At 60.4% G+C, this 20974-nt stretch overlaps 1 protein-coding gene across 2 annotated transcripts in view; it reads left to right on the plus strand.

Annotated features, from left to right (window-relative positions):
• Window positions 1-20739, plus strand: part of RBM19 (RNA binding motif protein 19) — a 135092-nt gene extending 114353 nt beyond the window's left edge. The window contains exons 24-25 of one of the 2 annotated variants that reach the window (XM_036123735.2): window positions 2944-3056; window positions 19220-20739. In XM_036123735.2, coding sequence (XP_035979628.2) covers window positions 2944-3056; window positions 19220-19231 — 125 coding nt within the window. In that variant the 3' untranslated portion in view covers window positions 19232-20739. Of the gene's footprint in view, window positions 1-2943; window positions 3057-3677; window positions 6040-19219 lie in introns of those variants that run through there. The other variant, XM_036123736.2, reaches the window with a different exon arrangement.
• The last annotated feature ends 235 nt before the right edge of the window (window positions 20740-20974 follow it).

The following is a 20974-nucleotide window of genomic DNA, read 5'->3' on the forward strand; positions in this document are numbered from 1 at the left end:
CCTGCAGACAGACGCCCCTTCCTCCTGGAGCTGGCATCCCAGTGGGGGAGGCAGACAGTAAGCCGCGCAGTAAAACAGGGGTGGGTGCTGCGCTGCGGAGGAGCACGGACAGGGAAGGAGGGCAGGGGCGCTGGGGGGCCTTGTGGTTTTAAACAAGGAGATCAGGGAGACCTCCCTGAAAAGGTGAGGCCCCCGCGTGGCTCCCGGGGAAGGAGCACTCCAGGCAGAGGGAACAGCAGGTGCGAGGCCCGGAGGTGGGAGAGGTGGGGGCCAGCAACCAGCAAAGGACCCTGGGTGGCAGTCGCTGCGTGCACGCGTGTCTGTGTGCGTGCATGTCCGTGTGCATGCATGTCCGTGCGCGTGCATGCGTGCAGGGGTGAGTGTAACCGGAAGCTCAGAGGTGACGGGCCCCCCTGCGTGGCCTGGCGGCCGTCCTGACGGCTTCAGCTTCTCCCCAGGTGAGACAGCACCACGGAGGCTGAGACAAAGGAGCCACAGGTGCTGATCCCCCGGGTGCCCCTCGAGAGTGGACTCTGGGACGGAGGGCGGAGTAGGCTTCCGCCGTCCTGCAGGCCAGAGATACGCCGGACTTGGGGTGGAGGGCCGAGGCGGAGGTGGGGGGGCAGAACTGGCTGAGAGCTTGAGCCCCAGGAGGCGTAGGCAGAAACCGGCCCCCCTGTCAGGCTGCGGGGAAGACGAGAGACGCTCTGAAGGTCAAGGCCACGGCTCCACCGCCCGGCCCAGGAGCTCGCACCCCCGTTGTTAGTAACTAGGAGGGGGCGTCCGTGACGGGCTCACAGGCCCTATTTTGCTGCTCTTCTATTTCCCGGCTCCCATTACCTGCCCACAAATTCAATTTCCAGAGGCCATTGTGCACCTCCAAAGCCTGGCAATTATAAGGAAACCAAGAGCGTTGAGGAGGCAGCGAGGAGAGGAGGCTTGTGTCTGAGCCAGGGGCTGCCGCCCCTACCCCCCAGCCCGTCCTGCCCCCTCTTCCTTTCCATGACTAACAATGATGGATACAGGCCTGCAGGCTCCTGGGGGGGGGGGGGGTGGGCAGCCTCCTACAGCTTCCCCAGCCTCTGCGTCCCCGCCTTCCCGCTCCATTCACTTCTCCCCTCATCGGGCACACATTAGTGAGCACCCACTAGGTGCCAGGCCGTGTGCGGAGGCAGGGGATATGGCAGTGAACGGGACAGCTCCGTTCCCAAATGAAGAAGTGCCACGATAGCAGGTGGGGGGGACGTCTGAGGAGGGGGCGCGGGAGCTGGGGCTCAAACACAGGGGATCGGCCCTGTAGGTGCAGAGGTCTCACGGTTGGAGGGGCCAGCTCAAGTCATGCCACTAGAGGACTCAGGATTCCCTCGCCCTGCCTTGCAAAGCCATAGGAGCTTGAGACCCCAAGCGATAGCACCTGTTCTAGAAGGTTTGCTCGGGCTGCTGTGTGGAGACTGGACCCAGCCGTGTGGGGGTGGCAGGAACAGGGATTCGGGTGAAAGTGCTTGGATCAGGCAGGTAGCCATGCAGAAGATGAGACAGAGTCAGTGCCCCAGTCGCCTTGGGAGGAACATGGTGAAGAAACAGGTTCAGAGAGGCCAAGTCACTAGCCCAGGACCTTCTCCAAGAGGCCCAGGATTCTGCATGTCTGGGCCAGGGGCCGGGCTGGGCTCTGGAGAGACCCACGTGAGACACATGCCCTCGGGAGCCCCCAGCCTAGTGGGGAGTCGAGACAAAGGATCACAGGGCTGTTTGTCCCCCTGGAAGACTTCACGGAGGAGGTGTTGTTTGAGGACAGGATTGGGACGGCCAGGCCTGAGCCCAGCCTCCCCCTGCCACATCCCTCCCGGGAAGGCCAAGGGGACCAGCTCACCTTCTCCTGCCCCCCTCTGTCTCCCTGGCACTCCCTAGCCAGCACCGGAGACTCCCATGAGACGGGAGACTGTGGCTTTGGCGTTGCTTGGGTTTAAATCCTGCCTCCAGCACTTCTAGCTAAGTAACCTTAGACTTAACGCTGTTTGCGGCTCAGCTCCCTCCCCTGTAAGAGGCAATCATCATACATACCTGCAGGATTGGTGAGAGGAGTAGGGCTGTAGCACATAGTAGGTCCTCAGTAGTGTTTAGGGCCCAGAGGGACTATGTGTGCTGAGCCCAATGTGCGTTCTGGTCATGCTGTGTGTCTGCACCCCCTTCCCCTCTCCTCACAGAGAACTCCTCTGCATCCTTCAAAGTCCAAGTCAAATAGCCCCTCCTCTCCAGAGCCACCTCGTATTGTTCTTCCCTCCGTGCCTCCCCTCCAGGCAGAGGGAACAGCAGGTGCGAGGCCCGGAGGTGGGAGAGGTGGGGGCCAGCAACCAGCAAAGGACCCTGGGTGGCAGTCGCTGCGTGCACGGAATCTCGGAGCATGATTTCACCCAACATTTATTGAGCACCTGCTGTATTGGCTGCCTACTATACCATTAAGAGTCTGCAACCTCGAGGAAAGCCGCAGAAGCTTCTACTTGTTTCCCCAGCGATTGCCCTCCCTTGACCCATCCTCTCTGAAGGTGTTACGCTCCCTGCAAGGCAGGCAGAGATCATCAACCTCTGAGCTGCCGGGAGAGGCCTTCCTTACTCCCTTCCTAAATGGAGCCGTTTCCTCTGCGGGTGGAAGCCGGGGAGGGGGTGGCAGGCCGAGCCAGAGAGGCAGCCCCTGGTGAAGCCGGAGACTGACTGTCCGTGTTTCTCTCTCCTCTCTCATGTTTTCTCTTCGGCGTTGGCTTCTGGTCCCTCGTGCCCCCTCCTCTGGCTCGCTCTCCTCCCTCCCGGTGCCTTGTTTCCTCTCTCGCCTCCCCGCCCTCCATTTTGCTCATCCCGGTCCCTCTCCCTTCCTGCCATTTCTCTCTTCCCGCCTCCCACCCCTCTCGGCTGTTCTTTCCTCCTCTCTTGCCATCTGGGCTCCCACAGAGCCCCCGAAGAAAAAGCGGTCTGTGGTGTTGGACGAGATCCTGGAGCATCTGGAAGACAGTGAAAACGACAGTGAGGAGCAAACCCTTCAGCTGCGAGCTGGCACCGAGAGGGTACGTGGCTCCAGGGCCCTGGGGACTGGGGACAGCCGCTCCGGCTTCTGCGCTCCCGCCATGTGGGCTGGGAAGGGGGGGCGGGGAGCACCGTTTTTGGGGGGCAGGTGGGAGTGCAGGCGCCCCCACCCTGCCTCAGCCCAAGTTCAGAGGGGACAGTGTCCCGGGTGACATGTTCCAGCAGTCCCCACGCGTCCGCTCTGTGCCCGGCACCCAAGGGCCAGGGGGCGGGCAAGACTCAGCCACGTTAGGAAGTCTCTCGTGGCCGCACCAGGACCTGGAAGCCGCAAGAACAAACCGCGTCCCCCCCAGCCTGGCCGTCCGCTGCTCCCAGACGGGAGACAGGGCCCCACCTTGCTGGTTGGGCGGTCAGGGCACAGAGGGATTCGGGGGCTCACTCCTGCACAGCTGGGCTGTTGGGGCAGGAAGCCCCCTCTCCGCCCCACACAGGCTGAGGGCCCCGGCCCAGTTACCTAATCTCCCTGGGCCCAGTGTCTGCCTCGCAAACTGTTCCCACCGCGTACGGTTTTAGTGAGAAAAACACACGGCGTTAATCCATGAAATACCCCAGCTGCGGTGGAAGACCAGCTCAGAAGCTTCTGTTCTTGCCCTCCCCTACAGGGCTGCTAGCTGGAGTTCCCACGTACGGCCATCTGCGGGAGTGCTCACAGCTGGGGACCTGGCCTCGGTCCTGCCCCAGGGGGCTTTGAGCCCTGGTTTGACCACCAGGGGCTGACCCCAGGGCTGGGGAAGCCGCCGAGCTGCTCACGAAGCCCAGATGCCAGCCAGTTGAGCCTAAGACGCGTCTCTGATGGCGGGTACCCCCTACTCACGGGTGGAGGACTCTGTGAAATGCATCCCAGCCCCGTCGAAAGCCTTATCCCACGCTTGGGGCGCCCGAGTGCACACACCTACTCCAGCCTGCAAATACAGCCTCCCCCAGGGGGAGGGCCAGGAAGCAGGCTGGTGGGGAGGAAGGAGCCGCTCGATCCTCTGACCTGGGTCTGAATCCCAGCCTCACCGTTCCCAGCTGTGCAGCCTCAGGCCAGTGAGGTCCGCTCTGACCCTCAACTCCTCTTCCTGTCCAGTGGGGGTGGTATTGTGCCTTCCTGATGTGTGTCTACCTCAGTCAATCCAAGTACAGCCCAGGGGAAATGCCCATCAGCACTTCTGTTTACTTCTTAATTTGGCACCTCCGGCTGGGGCTCCAGGTGAGAGTCCGGGAACCTTCTGACTTTGCATAGAACTTGGTCTGTGCGTTTTGGAGGAAGGAGGTTCCAGTCTTCATCCAGTTTGCAGAGTGGCCTGGAACCCAAGCAAAGTTCCACGGCGCTGGTAGCTATGTGAGGCTCAGCACACTCCCCACTTCCCACGGGGCAGGTGCTTCCTAGTCAGTCCTGCCTCCTCCCTGGGAAGGAACAGAGGCAGAAGGCAAACCCAGAGTGGCTCGCTCCCCGGCTTCTACAGGCTGGGCCCACAGACATCAGGTGTGAGCACCGTGTGTAGGGGAGTGCTATACGGCGGGGTCAGGGTCAGACCTCACCCCGGCCAGCCCCTCAGGTGACCAGGTCCTCCAGTTGCCGTGGGTCTTGGGGGTGACTGGGGCCCCCCACCCCGTCCTTCCCCACCGCTCGTCCTGTTCAGGGGCCCGTGGGTCTTTCTGGTTGAACACGCAGTCCGTATCCACATTGCCACACCCGCCAGAGCCAGGCCGATGGTGGGGGTGTAGTCACCCCACTGGAGGTCATCAGACTCGTGAGCCTGGCACACAAGGGGGCCTCATTGGCACCCACTTAACTGACTCGTACGACAGTACTAGAACGTTCCCAGGGCAGGATCCGCCAACTCCTGCAGCCTGGTATTGGGTGCCAAGCGCAGGCTCTCCAGCCTAGGAGACCGGGTCCCCTTCCCTCCTTCCTGCCCCACCTGGCCTCTCTGCCCCCCACCCTGGGGGCTCACTGTCTGGAGATCTTAGGGTGCCCCATCACCCCCCCTTCATTCCACCAAGGATGCCCATGGGGTACGCCACCCTCATCTCCCTTCCCCTAACCAAGGAGCACTGCATTCTCCACAAGCAGCCTGAGGGATCCAGCTGGATCCGTGCACCAGATTATGGAAGTCATAGCTTAAAACCCTTCAGGGTCCCCCACACACTTGGAATTAAGTCACGCTCCTCACCCAGTAAGAAGGCCCTGCCACTCGTCCCTCCCTGACTTTGTGCTGGCCTTTCCAGTGCACTCCCACCCCAGGGCCTTTGCACTTGCTCTTCCCTCTGCCTGGGACCCCCTTCCCCCACATCTTTCCTGACTCCTTTTTTTTTTTAATCTCCCCTTTGAGATCTTAGTTTAAATTCTTGTTCCTCACTCAGAGACAGTCCCTTACCACTTTATCAGAAGTAGCTACATTCTGCTCCTCTCCCGTGCCCAGACCTGCGCCCACACCCGTCTCAGACGTCCCTACCCCTGTTTCCTTCAGTCACAGCACTTAGTGCAGGGAGCGGCCCAAGCCCTGTCCCTTCCCCTTTGAAAATGACTGCCACCTTGAATGGCCAGGAGGTACTCACACAATCGTAATTCTATATAGGAACCGCCACTGTTGTGATGATTCTGGAAGGAGGTAAAGCACGGCTAGGTAATGGTCAGGTGAAGCTAGGTAAAGTACACCGGCGCAGAGGAGGGCTTCCGCCTCTCCTCCCGGGAGGAAGGGGAGCCGCTTGGAAGCTGCAGAGGGGAGCTTGCGGGGAGGAGTTAGAAGTGACAATAGGGGGCACCTGGGGGGCTCAGGCCTTAAGCGTCTGCCTTCGTTCGGCTCAGGTCATGATCTCAGAGTCCTGGAATCGAGCCCCTGCATCGGGCTCCCTGCTCAGCGGGGAATCTGCCTCTCCCTCTGACCCTCCCCCCGCCACTGTGCTCACTTGTGCGCACATGCTCTCTCTCTCTCTCTAGCAAAAATAAAGTCTTTAAAAAAAGAAGTGACACTAGAACTTAAGTCGATCTAGGAAAGAACTGTGAGGAATAAACCCTGGGGTTAGGTGAGCATCCTCATGCACGTGTAGACTCAGCCATTTCTCACAGGGGTCTGTGGGCCCCGGATGGTCAGGGGGAGCTCGGAAGAGGTGCTGGCGGCTGGACAGGGCCGGGGGGGACGGCAGGGCCAGAGGGGGCACCTGAGCGGACAAGGCTGTGGGGCTGGCCGTTTGCAGAGGCCGGAGCTGGAACCCTGCCCCCCCGCCAGGTTCCCCTGGCAACAGGCTGCCAGTTGGGTTTGGCCAGAGGTGGGCGCTATCGGGCATCTGGGGGCTGGTGGAGGAGAGAAGCCAGGGCATTCCTCCCCCTCCCTGGGTCCCGTGCCGGGTCCCCACCAAGGGTCCAGCCCTGGACTCTGGAAACACCGCTGCCTCCCTGAGAGCCTCCAGTTGGGGGGTGTCGTCACCCCCTGGCCTCCGGCTCTGCCTGAAATCCCCTCTCTGGAGCTGCCCGACAGGCACAGTGAGGAGAGGGGGAGCTGCGGGGGCCTGGCTGCAGGGAGGCAGGGAGGAGGCCTGGACGGAAGCAGGGTGGGAGGCCAGGAGCTTGGTTGGTCTGTGCGCACGGGGCTCTAGAAGGCTGAGCAGACGGAGACCCCGGGGAACTGCAGAAGCTTGGCGGTCTACGGGGGCAGCCATGGGCGTGAGTCCCGAGGAACCCTGAAGGGTAGGAAGGATGTGGGGCCGGCCTCAGGGAAGGAGGAGAGGCCACTGGGGCCCCTGGGCCTGGCTGGGGGAAGGTCCCGTACAGACAGCCCAGGGTGAGGAGGGTCCTGGCTCCTGCCTGCAGGTGGGGGACGGGGGATTAGTCGGGGGGTCTCACAGAGCTCAGTGAGAGTGGGGTGTACTGCAGCCGGAGGGGTGGGCAGAACCCACGGGCCCTGGTTCCAGGAAGGCTTGGGGGGTGGGAATCTCGGCCGCACCACCCACTGCTTGTGCACCCTGCACTCAGGGTCTCAGCGTCTCCTGCCTCAATTTCCATATTTTTAAAATGGGTACGAGAAGAATTTTGGCCTGGTAGGATTTTTTTGAAAATTAAATGAAAGATCATGGGTGGGAAGCATTTAGCAGACTACGGCAAGCCTAGGGGATACTAAATCGTGGCTATCATGATCGTTGCTATCATTTAATGAAGAGGAAAGCGTGGGGCATTACACCCGCGGATGCCCCAGGAAGTCAGAGCCCGGCGTGCGCACAGCAGGCCTGCTGGGCCCACCTCAGAGAAATGGGGCAGGATGGGGGCGTCCCCGCCTCCAGGAAGGTGGCCTGGAGAGGGTGCCCTCTGCCCACAAGCCCCAAAGCAGGCTGAGCAGGGACATCGTTCACCTGGTCATTCCGTGCACAAAGCCAGACCGAAGATGAGCCGACGGTTGCCAGGGAGCGTTTGGGAAACAAGTGAGACCTTCCCCAGGCCCTGGTATGGCTGGGTCTCTTCCCAACACTGCAGTCCGGGGGGGTCACCCACAGGCAGGAGTGCCACTGTCACGGGAGAATCGTCCGTTCTGAGAGCCGAGCTCCAGCCCCTGGGTCAGCGCTTCTAGACCAGGCCCCAGACTTCGTTGTGTGAGGAAGGGCTCTTGCCGGGGCCCAGGCGGCCGGGGGCCCTGGCCACAGGCAGCAGCCACCATCAGCACATGGAGCAGGAAGGGGCGTCCGCAAGGCCAGCCCCTCATCCTCAGCCCGTGTATTCATTCATCAAACACCAGCAGGGCGCCGGGAGATTCGAGGCCAGAAACTAGATCCACATGTGGGTCCATGTCCTGGGCTTGAAGACCCACATGGCCGGCCAAGACAATGTCCAGTGGCCCTCGCCCGCCTGTTTTCCCTCCTTCTCTTTTGCTGCCTCCTCGGCTTGCTTTTTTCGTCTTTTGTGGCCGGGCCGGCTCGCAGCCCCTGTCTGTGCTCTGCAGCATCTAGGAAAGGATTAGTGCAAGCCGAGCATGCAGGCTTTGGTGAACAGAGCCGAGTTTGGTTTCAACATCTAATTCAATTTGTTCTGCCAAGATTGAAATATGAAATGGTTGCCAGTCAAACGTTCAAAGGATGGGGAAGGGAGAGTGAACGCCTGCTGAAATTTAAATTTTAATGAAAATGACTTTAACCCTTTGGTGCATGCACCTTGCAGAAATAGAGCACATTCTCCCCTCCTGCGGAAGGTCCTCCCTCCCCGCTTCTCTTTTGCAGAGCTTCCCTAAGACTATGTAGCGCTTTTTTTTTTTTCCGGAAATATTGTTAATAAAAGATTAACGGAATACTTGCTTCATAAGACACTCCCATATTTACCCCAGCCGTCGAATTGGGCACCTTCCCAGCAATGACCAGACCCCCTCTCCCCCCGGAAGCTCTGGCCACACCCAAACTCCTGCTCGGCACCTGTCCCAGGTGTAAATGGTCATCTGTGTTGCGGTTTCCGATCTGTGCCTCCCACCCCCCACCCCACCGGAGCGTAATCCTGGGAGGGCAGGAGCCATCCCCTGCCTGGCAATATTTGATGGACGGAACGCGCCCCACTTTGACCTCCCAGCAGCTGTGGGAGGTGGGTTTATGGGGTGTGTGGAAACGGAGGCAGGCAGCATCCCCCCCAGATGACACCACGCAGGGGGCTGGCACGGGGACTCGTGCCCAGCTTCACGTCGCCGGAAGCCCGAGCTCCCAACCTGGCGGTCCCCTGCTTCTCCAGGGTGAGCGAGAGCCTGGCCCTGAGCAGGGTGCTTGGCCACACTGTCCTCTCCTCACCCCTGTGCAGGGGGCTGTGCCACTGACCCCGGGTCACAGGCGAGTTTGGGGCTCGGGAGGGAAGGCTTCGCATGTGCTGGGTCTGGATCCCTAACTCGGGGCAGCTTGAACGCAAGGCACCCTGTCTTTTTTTTCCCCTGATTAGACTTTTCCTGTTCGGCACCTACTTGCCATGAACCGCTGATGGGCTTTGCCGGGGGCGGGGGGGTGTTTGATATCATCAAATGGCATCAACCCCGGGCACATGCTGTGGCTCACGCCAGGCGTTGACCTGCCCACCTAGGGCTCCAGAGCAGAGGGTGGGGGTGATGGGGGGCCCCAACACTCCCTCGAGGACCATCGGCTCCCGAGGGCTGAGCTCTTGGCTTCATCCCCGGGACCTCATAGAGCCGCAGTGCTGACGCGGTTTGAACCTAAAACACCTTGGTGTGTGCGGCCAACGTGTTCGTGGAGGCTGCTGTGCACGAGGCTGGGCCGTGGGAACCGGGGAGCAGGAGTGACCTCAGCAGACGACACTCCTGGTCCCGACCAGCTGATGGCAGAAGGTGGGGAGACAGCCAGCCCGCGGGTAGCTCCTGCTATAGGACCACTGAGGCTGTCGAGCATACGGGGTGTCCAGAGGGGCCGAGGGAGGGCCCCCTGAGGGGTGGCATGTGAGCAGAGCCCGGGGAGAGCAGCGACGTGAGTGCAGAGGCCACTGCAGTAATCTGGGGGCCGGGGGTGACTCAGCCCCTCGGAGGAGGTGACAGGCAGCCAGGTCCTAGACGTGTGGAAGGTGGAGCCCATGGGACGGACGGAGTTCCGGCTCTGAGGTTTGCAAAGCCAGGGTTGACCCCATGGTTTGGGGCTTGTGCGATGGGAAGAAAGAAGTGAGCCTGTGCTGGAGCTGGCCTGGGGGACGCCAGGAGTTGGGGTGTAAATGTGCATTGTGTTGGAGATGACCATAAGCCGTCAGGTGGAGATGAAGAGCTTCCAGTTCACCAGAGAGGGCTGGGCCAAAGGCATAATGGGAAATCATCTGCTTTTCTGTAAGAAATCTAAGAAGCAGGGCGCCTGGGTGGCTCAGTCGATGAAGCATCTGACTTCGGCTCAGGTCATGATCCTGGGGTCCTGGGATCGAGCCCCGCATTGGGCTCCCTGCTCAGCGGGGAGTCTGCTTCTCCCTCTCCCTCTGCCCATTCCCCCTGCTTGTGCTTGAGCTCCCTCTCTGTCTCTGTCAAATAAATAAATAGAATCTTCAAAAAAAAAAAAAAAGAAAGAAATCTAAGAAGCAATGTGGGGGACTCAGAGCGCCACGTAGGCAGAGCCAGTAAATTGTAGCTCAAAGCTCAGAACTTTCAAGTTCATTTTTAAGCCACCCCTAGACAGTTCCAAACTCTCTTGGCCACAGGACCCCCTTTTCCAAACAAAAGCTTTATGCAGAACCCCAACATAGAAAACAACAGAACTGCTCTGTTCAAAATCAGGGTGTGAGGCCTGACCCCCCCACATATTCATCCTCCGCCTCAACACCCCAGGGTTTGAAGACCCAAGGTAACGTGTAAACGTGACTCACAAAGCATGGTGTGCAGGCTTCAGGGGTCACGAGAAGATTTTAGACAGCCCAGGGGCAAACCTGTAATGTATGAGTTTATTTTCACATGCATGTTGCAAATACAAATGCACAGCTAGCTCATCAAACCTACGATGTCACCAAACTCCTACGGAGGAGGTAAAAAAAAAAAAAAAAAACAGTGTATGAGTATAAAGGAAATTATTAGACCGTGAATAGAGTAAAATGGAAGGGGTGAAGAAGAGCCATGAATGTTCTAAACCAGGGGTTGGCAAACTGCGGCCCGGGGGCCAGATCCAGCCACTGCCTGTCTGTGTAAAGTTTTATTGGCACACGGCCACGCCCACTGGCTTACATACGGTGCGTGCTGGTTTCCTGCTGCGGCAGCAGACTTGAATAATTGCAAGAGAGACCGTACCGCCTGCCAAGCCTGTAATACTTCCCATCTGACCCTTCACATCAAGTTTGCTGAGTCCCGATCTAAAGCAAGCCTCTGTGATTTTACAGCTCAGAAAGCTCGCCCCAGACAGGGCCAGTGGTTTCTACAAGGTCACACCATACAGAGCTCCCCATTCGGAGCATAGCCCGAGCCAGGCTCTCTGGGCTCAAATCCCGACTCTGCCCCTTACCCGCAGCATGACCTTGAGCCAGCTCCTTGACCTCTCTGTGCCTCAGTGGCCTCATCTATGAACTGAGAGCATCAGCAGTCCCAACTCACCAGAGTTCTAAGGATTAAATGAGGGCGAGACCGGTGCCCGCCACTTGGTGAACACCATACAAGCCATCGCTGCTGGTAGAGCAACATAAAGATGTGTCCCCCAGGTCTGCGCCATCACCCGCCACCCAGGAGACCCAGTGCTCCAGCACAAGACCCGAGCCCAGGGCCTTCTGGCTGAGCGGCCCAATAAAAGGGGCCCTGCAATCTAATTAGAGCATCGCCAGAAGCCAGGGCTGAGTCCCCTCCAGCTTCCTTAATAAACCCCACTTCCCCTTAATTGCAGCTTTCATGAAAATGATCCACTGGGGCCTCAGCGCCCCATCCTTGGGAACTGTCAGGAGCCCTCCCCTCTCCTAGTCCCCAAAAAGATTCCAGGCAATCATACCGCTGCCGCCTCATAGATCCACGTGTCACCCTGCAGTTAACAAAGCACTTGAAGTCGCAAGCTCAGTGGCATGTCGGCTGAGCCCCAAGGCAGAGACTGTCACTCTCGTTGCACAAGTGGGAAACCGAGGCTTGGGGAAGTGAAGCGGTGCGTAGTCCGGAAGGTGCCAGACGAAGGCAGGTGTGCCGTGCCACTGCAGGGTGGACTGGGCCATCCTCTCCTTCCCCTGGGCCGCATGGGAGAAGGACGGAAGCTGCTGAGTGCCGACAGACAGCCCTGCTTCCGTTCGTGGTTCGCACAGGACCTGGGGCTGCGGCTTGGGTCCAGAGCCCTCAACCCTCTCCAGTTTCGGGAGGCAAGAGAGGGAGGGTGGGGACGGCCAGCAGCCTCGGGCACCGATGTCTGGGCTCTTCCTGGGGCATTTCCACCTGATTTCCACCCTCTGAGCTGACTTGAGTTCTTGACCCCGCAGGGGCACCCTTCAAAGGTCCAAAATGTGCCTCCCTGGATTCTTAACCCAAGAAAAGTTTAAAGCCTACTATCTTAGACCCGGTGAAAAACCCCAGAGACACGTGGGTCTGGCTTCCACGTGAAGACATGTTCAGTGCTGCCCCAATGGCCACAGTAAGCCACGTGGCAGCCTGCGGTCGTGGAGGGAGGGAACTGCCAAGAGGCAGAGGTGCAGTGGGGGGGCGGGGATCAGGGCTTGGATGCAGTCCCTCCCCCACACACCTCTTAAACGTGCCTTGCAGCCACCCCCTCCTTGGGCACCACCTGCTGTCTAGATTAGGGGGATGGCCTCCCTCTCCCTTGTCCCCCCACCCCAGCCCATCCCCCCGGCCACCTCCTGCTCACCTGTCCCCGCCAGCCACCTCAGACTCGGGTGCTCTTCCTTGGGTCCTCCCCCGCTTGTCACTGCTCCGGCACTGCCCATGACTGCAAGCCCTTTGAGGGCAGGGCCCGGGTCTTGTGCCCTACCCACCAGGGGAGGCAGCCACTAAGTATTCGTAGGAATCCAGGTCGTCCCTGGTCTGGCCTCTTGAGAAACAGGACAGAGAGTCTTCATTGCCAAAACCAGGGAAATCCTAGCCAGGCAAGAGAGACTTCCCCAATTGCCTTCTCGCTTCAAGAGCATTCACGCTGTCAAGGGACCTAGAGGGCACTCGCCAAGCCCCGGGGTGTGAGCGGACCATTGAGTTAATTCCCTCCTATGGGGAGTTTCTGTGCACTTTGTCTTCCCTGCACTGTCTGGTCTGTCCTGCTGGATCATCACAGCTAGGTGGGCCCTGGAACTGCCTGGGGGCCACCCACAGATGCCCTCCCTGCCCTCGGCGGTCCTGTGTCCCCTGGCTCGGCCTGCTCAGCTTGGCCTGGAAACAGCTCTCAGCCTTCCTTCAAAAGATGCCCCGGGGTCCTTGGGAGCCTGATCTGGTCTATTCTGGCCCTCAAGACTCTGTCTGTCCAAACCCCATTTTCTCTGGGAACTGTTTGGGAGTTAGCCTCATTTCTCTGCATTGTGCTGGCTCCTCTGTCCTCCCCGGGCCTCCCACCCTGACTCTGTAGCCCCAAATCAGGATGACAGCACCGCCCCGCCTCTCCACCCAGCTGCTGTGGCCGCGGTTCTGGGGGCTGCTGAAAAGCAGGTCCCCCTTGGTCTTGCTCGGAGGAGCCCAGGCTTGGACTTTCTCGTGTGCAAAAAGCCGTCCCAGCTCCGGGCTCTCTCCTCTGCTCAGCCAGGTGGTGATGTCCGTGGAGCACTGGCCGCGTCCATCCAGGCAGCCGCCACTCTGCAAAGCGGTTTGCAGAATGACGGAGGAGGAGTGCTGTCAGCATTTTTACTTTCTCCAAGTTGCCCGTCAAGTATTTACTTTTACCGTGTCTTGCCTGGGAGCCTTGGCTTCGGGAACGAAAGCCGCCAGACCCTCCAGATGAGAGTACTTCCCAGAAACCCAAGCCCTTGGGGGTGAGAGGTCAAGGGCCCAGAAGCGCAGGCTTGAGAATCACCCAGCCTGGATTCTGCTTCCTGGGTCTTGAATCTCTGCATCTGCTTCCTCTGAAAATAGGAGAAAAGACCATCCCTCCTGGGGGCTTTCCGAGGCCCCCAGGAGGTGGGTGCTGAGCCACAGCCCAGGGCCTGGTCCGTGGGGAGCACTTCTGCTCATCCCACTGAGTCTTACAGAATGCTGCCCTGCACCGGGCTCCCAGCGCCAGAAACGAGATCGTGGACTGTGGTCCTCTGCGGCGTGTGTGCGGGGACAGTGTGATGGCCGTGAGAACAGTGTCGGGAGTCTTGTGCAGATGGGGGCACTGGGAAGGCGGCTCTGAGAAGTGACGTCCCAGCTGCAGGGGGAGAGGGAGGGGGCCAAGCGGAGGGGAAGCGGAGAGGGGGTACAGGCCCGTGCAAAGCTGCAGCGCCAGGGCCTGGGAGCCAAGTCTGGTTGCCGGTCCCTTTCCATCCGAGCCCCTGGCACCTGCGTCTGTCATCGCCCATCCAGACTGGAAGGCCCCACTGGCACCTTCCGGTCCCGGCCACCGCTGGGGGTGGACCAGTGTCAGCCAGGGGCGGCTCCCAGGCCCCCCCCCCCCGCTGTCCCCAGCTGGGGGCCACCGCGGCGTGTCAGGGATGCTTCGGTCCCCACGTCCCCCAAGGCAGAGAGTCATGTGACAGTTGTCTGAGGTTTCAGATGGATCCACTCATGAATATCAATCAGGCCTGGTAATTCACAGTAAGTGGGATCCAGATTGACTAATAAGGAAGGCTTTCACCCCAAACTGGGTCCAGGAAAGGAGAGTGGCGGTGGCGTGCGGCGGCAGGCAGGTGCGGGCACGATGTGACTGGAATTGCAAAGCCCGACACAGACAGCGTGGGGAGCAGGGCTCATGGACGGAAGCCGGCACCCCCCGGGGAAGTGGGGAGCAGGCTCCGGGGAAGGCTGCAGTGGAAGGAGGGGGAGAGGTGGGGAGAGGCAAGGCCGCCTTTCGGGGATGCTGGTGCGCACCCGCATCTGGCCGGCATCGAGGGTGCAGGGGGGTCCCCGGCAGGTGCCTGTCCTTCCCTCTGGGGGCCGGGCGGCATCCCTCTCCCGGCACTCCTGACCACATCCACGGAGAGCCGCGCCCGGGGGGGCCAGGGTGGAGCCCAGGCCCGTTCTGAGCACTCGCCGTGGGTGCTGTGGGTGCTGAGCTCCTCCGTCCACCCCACAGCCTGAGGTCAGGCGATCAGGATTAAGGACAGCCCCCTGGGAACAGGCCAGACTCCGGCGGAGATCCAGCTCTGCTCTTACAAGCCCTGCGGCCTCGGGACCGAGTCCCCTGGACTGTCTGTGCTTCAGTCTCCTCGAGGTGGGACGAGAACACCCACCTTGGAGGATTCACTGGGCTGTGGCCCCCCCTGCAGGGGGCATCCGTGGGCTGAAAGGGACACATGAAGCCCCTGGCGCACCGAGGGCATGGAGTGAGGGTCACCTTCCTCCCTCGGCCCCCCCCATCCTGCTTTTATCCACCGTCCTGATACGTGACCATCGTCATCACTGCCCTAACCACCGATGACTCAATTAACCCACCACCCCATGAGATGGGAGCCGTTTCCCCCATCCCGACCTGCAGTGAGGAAGCAGCAACTCCGAGAGGTTAGGTGCCTTGCCCAAGACCACACAGCTCTGGGGTGGAGTCGGGGCTGGTGTGTGGTCTGCACTCCGGGCTGTACCACTCGGCCCGCCTCGCCGCCAGAGCCCGTCCCTTTCCCTCACGCACCAGGGGGAGCTGGTGGGGGTCTGCCCCCCGCATCCTTGCCTTTCCCGGGGCGCCACCGTCGTGCCACGGCCCCTCGTGGCCAAGACGAGCGGCGTCCGCCTTCCCAGCCCATCCGCACAGTGGGTGCGGGAGCAACACCAGACCCCCGACTCCCAGCAGGGGCGGCCGTTCTGTCTCCAGAGGCAAAGGCAGTTCCCTCGGGGACCATGGTCGACCTGGAGTGGGCCCCCCCTTTAGAAGCCCTGGCGGGCTTGCAGACACCTCTTGGCCAGGTTCTCAGGGCTGGGCTCGGAGTCCTAATGGCTTGGCCATCTTTCTTTGAGAGTTCAGTTCTAGGCCCTGGGGATTCCATGATACGATGAAGTCGAAGGATCAATTACTGAATCCTCACTTCAGGCCAGGGGCTGGTGCGCACTATTTCCCTCCCTGCTTTGGCAGTTCAGGAAACAGAGGCTCAGGGCTGTGCTGGGGATCCCCCCCCAGACTCGCCCAGCTCAGAAGAAAGAGGCCGTCATGGTGTTCTGCCCGGACTCCCTGACTCTGATCCCCGAGGCCCGTGCGAGAGCCCCATGCTTTTGTTCCTTCCGAGGAACAGTGACTAGCACCTTCCCGGGGCCCTGGGGTCCCTGGGGAGGAGCGCAGACCCAGCCCCTGCCCTGCAGAGCCCACGGGCCAGACGGGGAGCAGAGAGAAGACGGACATGGTGTATGTCTTGGGAGCAGAGGAGGCTCCTGGCTCTGAGGGGACGCGGGGACGTGTCTGCATGGTCGTGCGCGTGGAAGGATGCGGAGGCCGCGGGCACACGCGGCTGCTGGTCGCTGGGAGCTTGGCGTAGCCTTCAGAAGGCCGTGTGCCCGGCACAAGCTGCTGCCTCTGCTCACCCTCAGTGGCCAGGACCCATCCCCAGTGTCCTCCAGGCACCGTCCCCACCACACCGGCTCTTTTTCTGATGACAAACGGGTAGTTTAAAAGCCACGGCCTCTGTGACCCAGGGAGGTGAGGAGGTCACCTGCCTCCATCGCAAACAAGCCTGCCTCCGTCCACACCGTATATGTAACATCCTGTCAGGCAGAGAGAGGGGCTGGAACTCGGAGCCAGGTGAGGGGCCCTGGACGTGGACGGGAGCGCCTTCCCGCGGGCTCGGGGACGCCACTGACCAGGTCTGGTCACTGGGTTCTGAGACGGCGCTCGCCAGGGGCCTCCGTGAGGCGCCTAGCGCGTAGTAAGTGCTCAGCAAATAACAGCCACGGTGGTGGTGGGCACTGTTACTTGCAGAGCTAGTCGTGGTCTCATCCATTCTCCAGCAGATGCGGGGTCGGCGCCACACGCCCCCGTCTGAACTGCAGAGCCGGGCGACGTTCTCGAGGGGCCGTGGGGAATAGATGGGCCGCCGTGCCTCCGAGATGTAGGGGGGCCCTGCGTGGGTGCAGTGGGGGCCGCGGGTGCTGGCCCCCCAGTCCCAGGGCATCGGCCTCCCTGTGCGCCCGGGGCGCGGTGAGCATCGGCCAGCACAGCCCACCGCCACCCGTGAAACACGGCGAGTTTCTCATTTTCCCCTTGAGCGGTTTCACCTGCAGCGAAGGCTCGCTGGCTGGAGACCCAGGCCCGGGGAGGGAGGCGGGTGAGGGGGCTGAGTACACCCAACACCGTGCCCTTCCCCCACCACCAACAAATAACCAGAAAGCTCGAGGGAGAGAGTGATTTATAAATACTAGCGCCGGCCCCTCCGCAGGCCCAGTGTGTGTCTTCACCAAATACATAACGATGCCCAGCATTTAGATTCGCTTTGGACATTTGCACACTGGGCAGCAAACTGTCCGAAGACACCTCGTTCCAGCAGCTCCTTACCTTTGAACGCAGAGATGTGCCTTCAGTTCATCCCCCTAAAGGGAGGGCTCACCTCCGAAGGCTTTTGCTCTTTGGGATACTCTTGCATGGCCCGTCGGAGCATGATCATCTTTCATTTATAGGGGCTGTGTGAGTTAGAAAGGCTTCCGTGGAGGACCTCCCTGGGGCCAGATTCTCGAGACTAAAGCCCGTCCATAACCGTGAGAGTGGGGTTCACGTGCCCGTTTTCCAGATGCAGAAGCTGAGGCTCAGAGAGGTGTGGTGGCTTGCCCGCCGTGACAGTCTGGAAACAGCGGAGTGAGGCTTCAGGGCCCAGAGTCTGTCTGACTGCAAAGACAGTGCTCCACAGAAAATACCCTGAAGGATGGGGGCATCGACAGAGAGAGAAGGAGAGAGAGAGACAGAGAGCGGTTCCCTCCGTGTCCATCCTCTTGGGAATGTGTCCAGTCTGGGCTCCGGGCAGTCACTAGGCCGCCGGGCCGCTCACTTACACTCAGCCCGGGGCAGGGGGAATGAGACCGTCGGGCAAGTGTAGGCCCGGCCCCACAGGCAGGTCCAGGGGCCGCACACAGCACTTCCGTGGGCTTCCTCTCCCGCGACGACTCCGGGGCAGATCTGACCAGAGGCCTGCCAGGCTGGGCTGCACCGAGTCCTGCCTCACGGGGCCTCAAAGCGTCCAAGGCTGCAGGAGCTAAGCCCCCCGCCCCGTACCCCTGTCCACTTTTGTCCCTCCGTCTCCAGCCTCGTGATGATTCCCGTAACAGAATCATCCTCTGTTGCACATCCTCTGCCCCTTGTTTTCTCCTCAGACGTGACCTCACCCGGCAGGACCCTCCCACTGCGTACACAGTAGTGTCCCCGACACACTTCATCCCCCTGACTCTTGTTTCACTTTCTTCCGAGCATCTACCACACTCTGACATACTTGCTATCAGTGTGTTTATCGCCTGTTCCTCCTGCCTCCCCCAGCTAGAAAGTTCCACGAGGGCAGACGTGTTATTGGTCACTGCTGAGTCCTCAGAGCCCGGCACAGCTCTGGGGGCAAGGGGCAGGTCGACCCCGAGCCAGTGACAATGTCGGCTCAGTAGAGAGCACCCTCCTTCGGTCAGAATGACCCTTCGAGGCGAGCCTTCCTATCCCCCCTTCACAAAGGAGAACACTGAGGGCGCCCCTGCCCCAGCGCAGAGAGCCCCCATTGCGCCCTCGTGGCTCCGGCCGCAGGACACTTTCTCCTCCTTGAAGGAGGGACATCCAGCTAACTCCTGGCAAGCCCGCTGCTTTGGAGAAGGGAAAAGGGGAGTAAAATCAAACAGGACCCTGGACGCTTGGGGCGGCCGGCGCGGCTTCGAGCCCCAGGCGGGGCGGCAGCCACTGTGTGTGCCCGGGGGCGGCGGGCCGGGGGTCTGGGAGTCTGGGGCTTTGCTGGCAGCCGGCCGGCTGAGGGCTCGTCTCGCCTTAGTTAGAATGCAGCCGTTAGATCCTGGCTGCTCTCTGATGGCTGCAAGTGATTGACACTTACAAATTACCCAGCCGAAAGTGTCGAGTCTTTGACCCCTGAGTAACATCTTTGGCAAGCCTGAGATTTGCCAGCATTTTGTCATCTAATTACTACAAATCCCTTGAAAATTCACTGGCTGGTGAATTTTTAATGCGGGGCAATTTCAATGTGATGCATTGCCCAGATGGGTTCTTGCATTTCCCTCGCTCTCCCTCTCTTTCCTCTCCTCTCCCTCTCTCTCCGTCTCCATCCCTCTTCGCTTTAACTTTAATAATAACCTCACAAACTTTTGGATGAGCTGCGGCAGGAGTCCCACCCCGCGCGTCTGGGCGGAGCCGCTGGAGGGTGTCCCTCTGACCGGTTGCACGGTCTGTTCTTTGGAAATGTGCACCCAGGCCAGGCTCCAGGCGGCAAGTGGGTCTGCCTTCTTCCCCCCCCTCCCCCCCCAGACTTCCCCGCCCAGCACGACAGCCCAGGCTGCACCACAGCCTCCTTCACGACGCACCTTGCAAGGCAAGGGGGTGGCTTTCCCTGGGCAGGAGGGCTGGTGGCCGTTTGCAAGGTGCGTTACTTTCAGGCTCAGTCTTGGGCAAAGCAAGTGTTTCACATTATTATTACTATTATTATTATTTTAATCTCATTCTTTAGATCCTTGGCTGATGGCGCTCACCAGGGCCGGGGAGAGACGGCTGCCTTTTTCGGAGCAGAGGAGAGACTGCACCTTCCACTCTGCGTCCCTGGACAACCTCCAGCCTCCTCGGACCCCAGGAGGAAGCCGGCCTCTCTCTGTCGGAGCACCACAGCGACCTGCCCATGCCGCGGAATGAATCTGGAACGTCAGCCCCAGGCAGCCAGCGCTTAGGACCTGACCCGCCACGGGAACAAAACTACCTTCCAACCACGAGTGACACGTGGCCCATGGGCGAGAAATCTGGCTCGTGTGGCTGCACGTCTTTCAAATACTTGTTATTCCTTTTCTTCCTTCACCTTTTATATGTATATTGGGTTCTTATTTCTAAACGCACAAACAAGATGCCGTTTGAACTGCGCCCCCAGAACAGCCCCCTGTGTGGGCATTTTCCTCGTTGACAACTCGGAGGGCGAGACCCGTGGCCGCAGCCGTGTTCCGGCTGTTGACCTCGCAGAGATAAGCCCCTTCCCGCCACCTCCGCCCGCCCTCTCCAGCCCTCCTGCCTTCCCCCTATTCAGGCAAACGAGGTTTTGCTTTTCAGCCCCATTTCTGGTTACATATGTACATGGCTGATAAAATATTCCACTTCACCCCTTCTCCCCGTGGGACCTGCCGTCTTACGGGAAAAGGGTTTGTATGACAGCGACCGCGACAGCCCCCGTGTGTCGCCTGGAAACGGCAGTGGGGGCCGGGAGGCTTTCTCCGGCTCGTCTTTATTCAGATTCCCTCTCCTGGTTCTGAGAATGGCATTGCTGGAGAGAAGAGGCCTGGGCGTCCGCCGTGGGCTCTGGCTGAGGCCCAGGCCACTGCCCTCCTGTCCTGGACAGAGGAGATGCTACCCAGGTCCCCAGTGGGGGCTGCCCAGGCGGCCCCCATCCTGCATCCTCCACCCAGACGGCCCAGCTGCAGATGCTCAGCGCGGGAGCTCACTCGCCCTGGGCGCCTCCGAAAGCTGGGGCCAGCGCTGCACTGGGGTGGGAAGAGGTCTCAGGGAAGCCACCTTGGCTAGATGGAGAGACCCCAGCAGTGGGGGACTGGGCACTGTGCAGGGGGAGGGGATGGCCTGGCCGCCTGACGCCATCCGTGCCTGTTTTCTCTCTCCAGCCACTCGGTTGTTCGATGCCTCCCTCCAGGAGTCACTGATGTTCTCAGATCCAGAATATGCCAGAGGCCCAAGGTAGGGGAGGAGGAAGGTGTCCTCAAGCTTCTTTCCAGCCTCCTTTTACAAAATGCGGCAGCTCACATTGCTCTGAGTTCACGGCAGCCGGGTCAGTGCACCAGCCTCGGGAAGGCCCCGTCTGCGGGGGCCCCCCTCTTCCAGAGGGCCTCAACTCAGGGGAGCGGATGGACTTGCACAGAGCTCCGCGATGGGTGGGGTACGAGGGGCCAGGCCATGCCCCTCTGCTGAAGAGAGCTTCCAGTCTGGTGTGGGATTAATAAGACCAGATTGAATTCAATAAACTTCACGTGCGAGGCATGGAGTCTTCTGGAAGATGGGAAGAAAGTGAGGTTTGGCATGAAAGCAACAAGCATTTAGGGGTGCCTGGGTGGCTCAGGCGGTTAAGCGTCTGCCTTCGGCTCAGGTCATGATCCCGGGGATCCTCAGATCGAGTCCTGCGTGGGGCTCCCTGCTCAGCGGGGAGTCTGCTTCCTCTCTCTCTACCCCTCCCCCTGCTTGTGCTTGCTCTCTCTCTCTCTCTCCTTCTGTCTCT

Source organism: Halichoerus grypus, chromosome 13, assembly GCF_964656455.1.
Source record: "Halichoerus grypus chromosome 13, mHalGry1.hap1.1, whole genome shotgun sequence".
NCBI lineage: Eukaryota > Metazoa > Chordata > Mammalia > Carnivora > Phocidae > Halichoerus > Halichoerus grypus.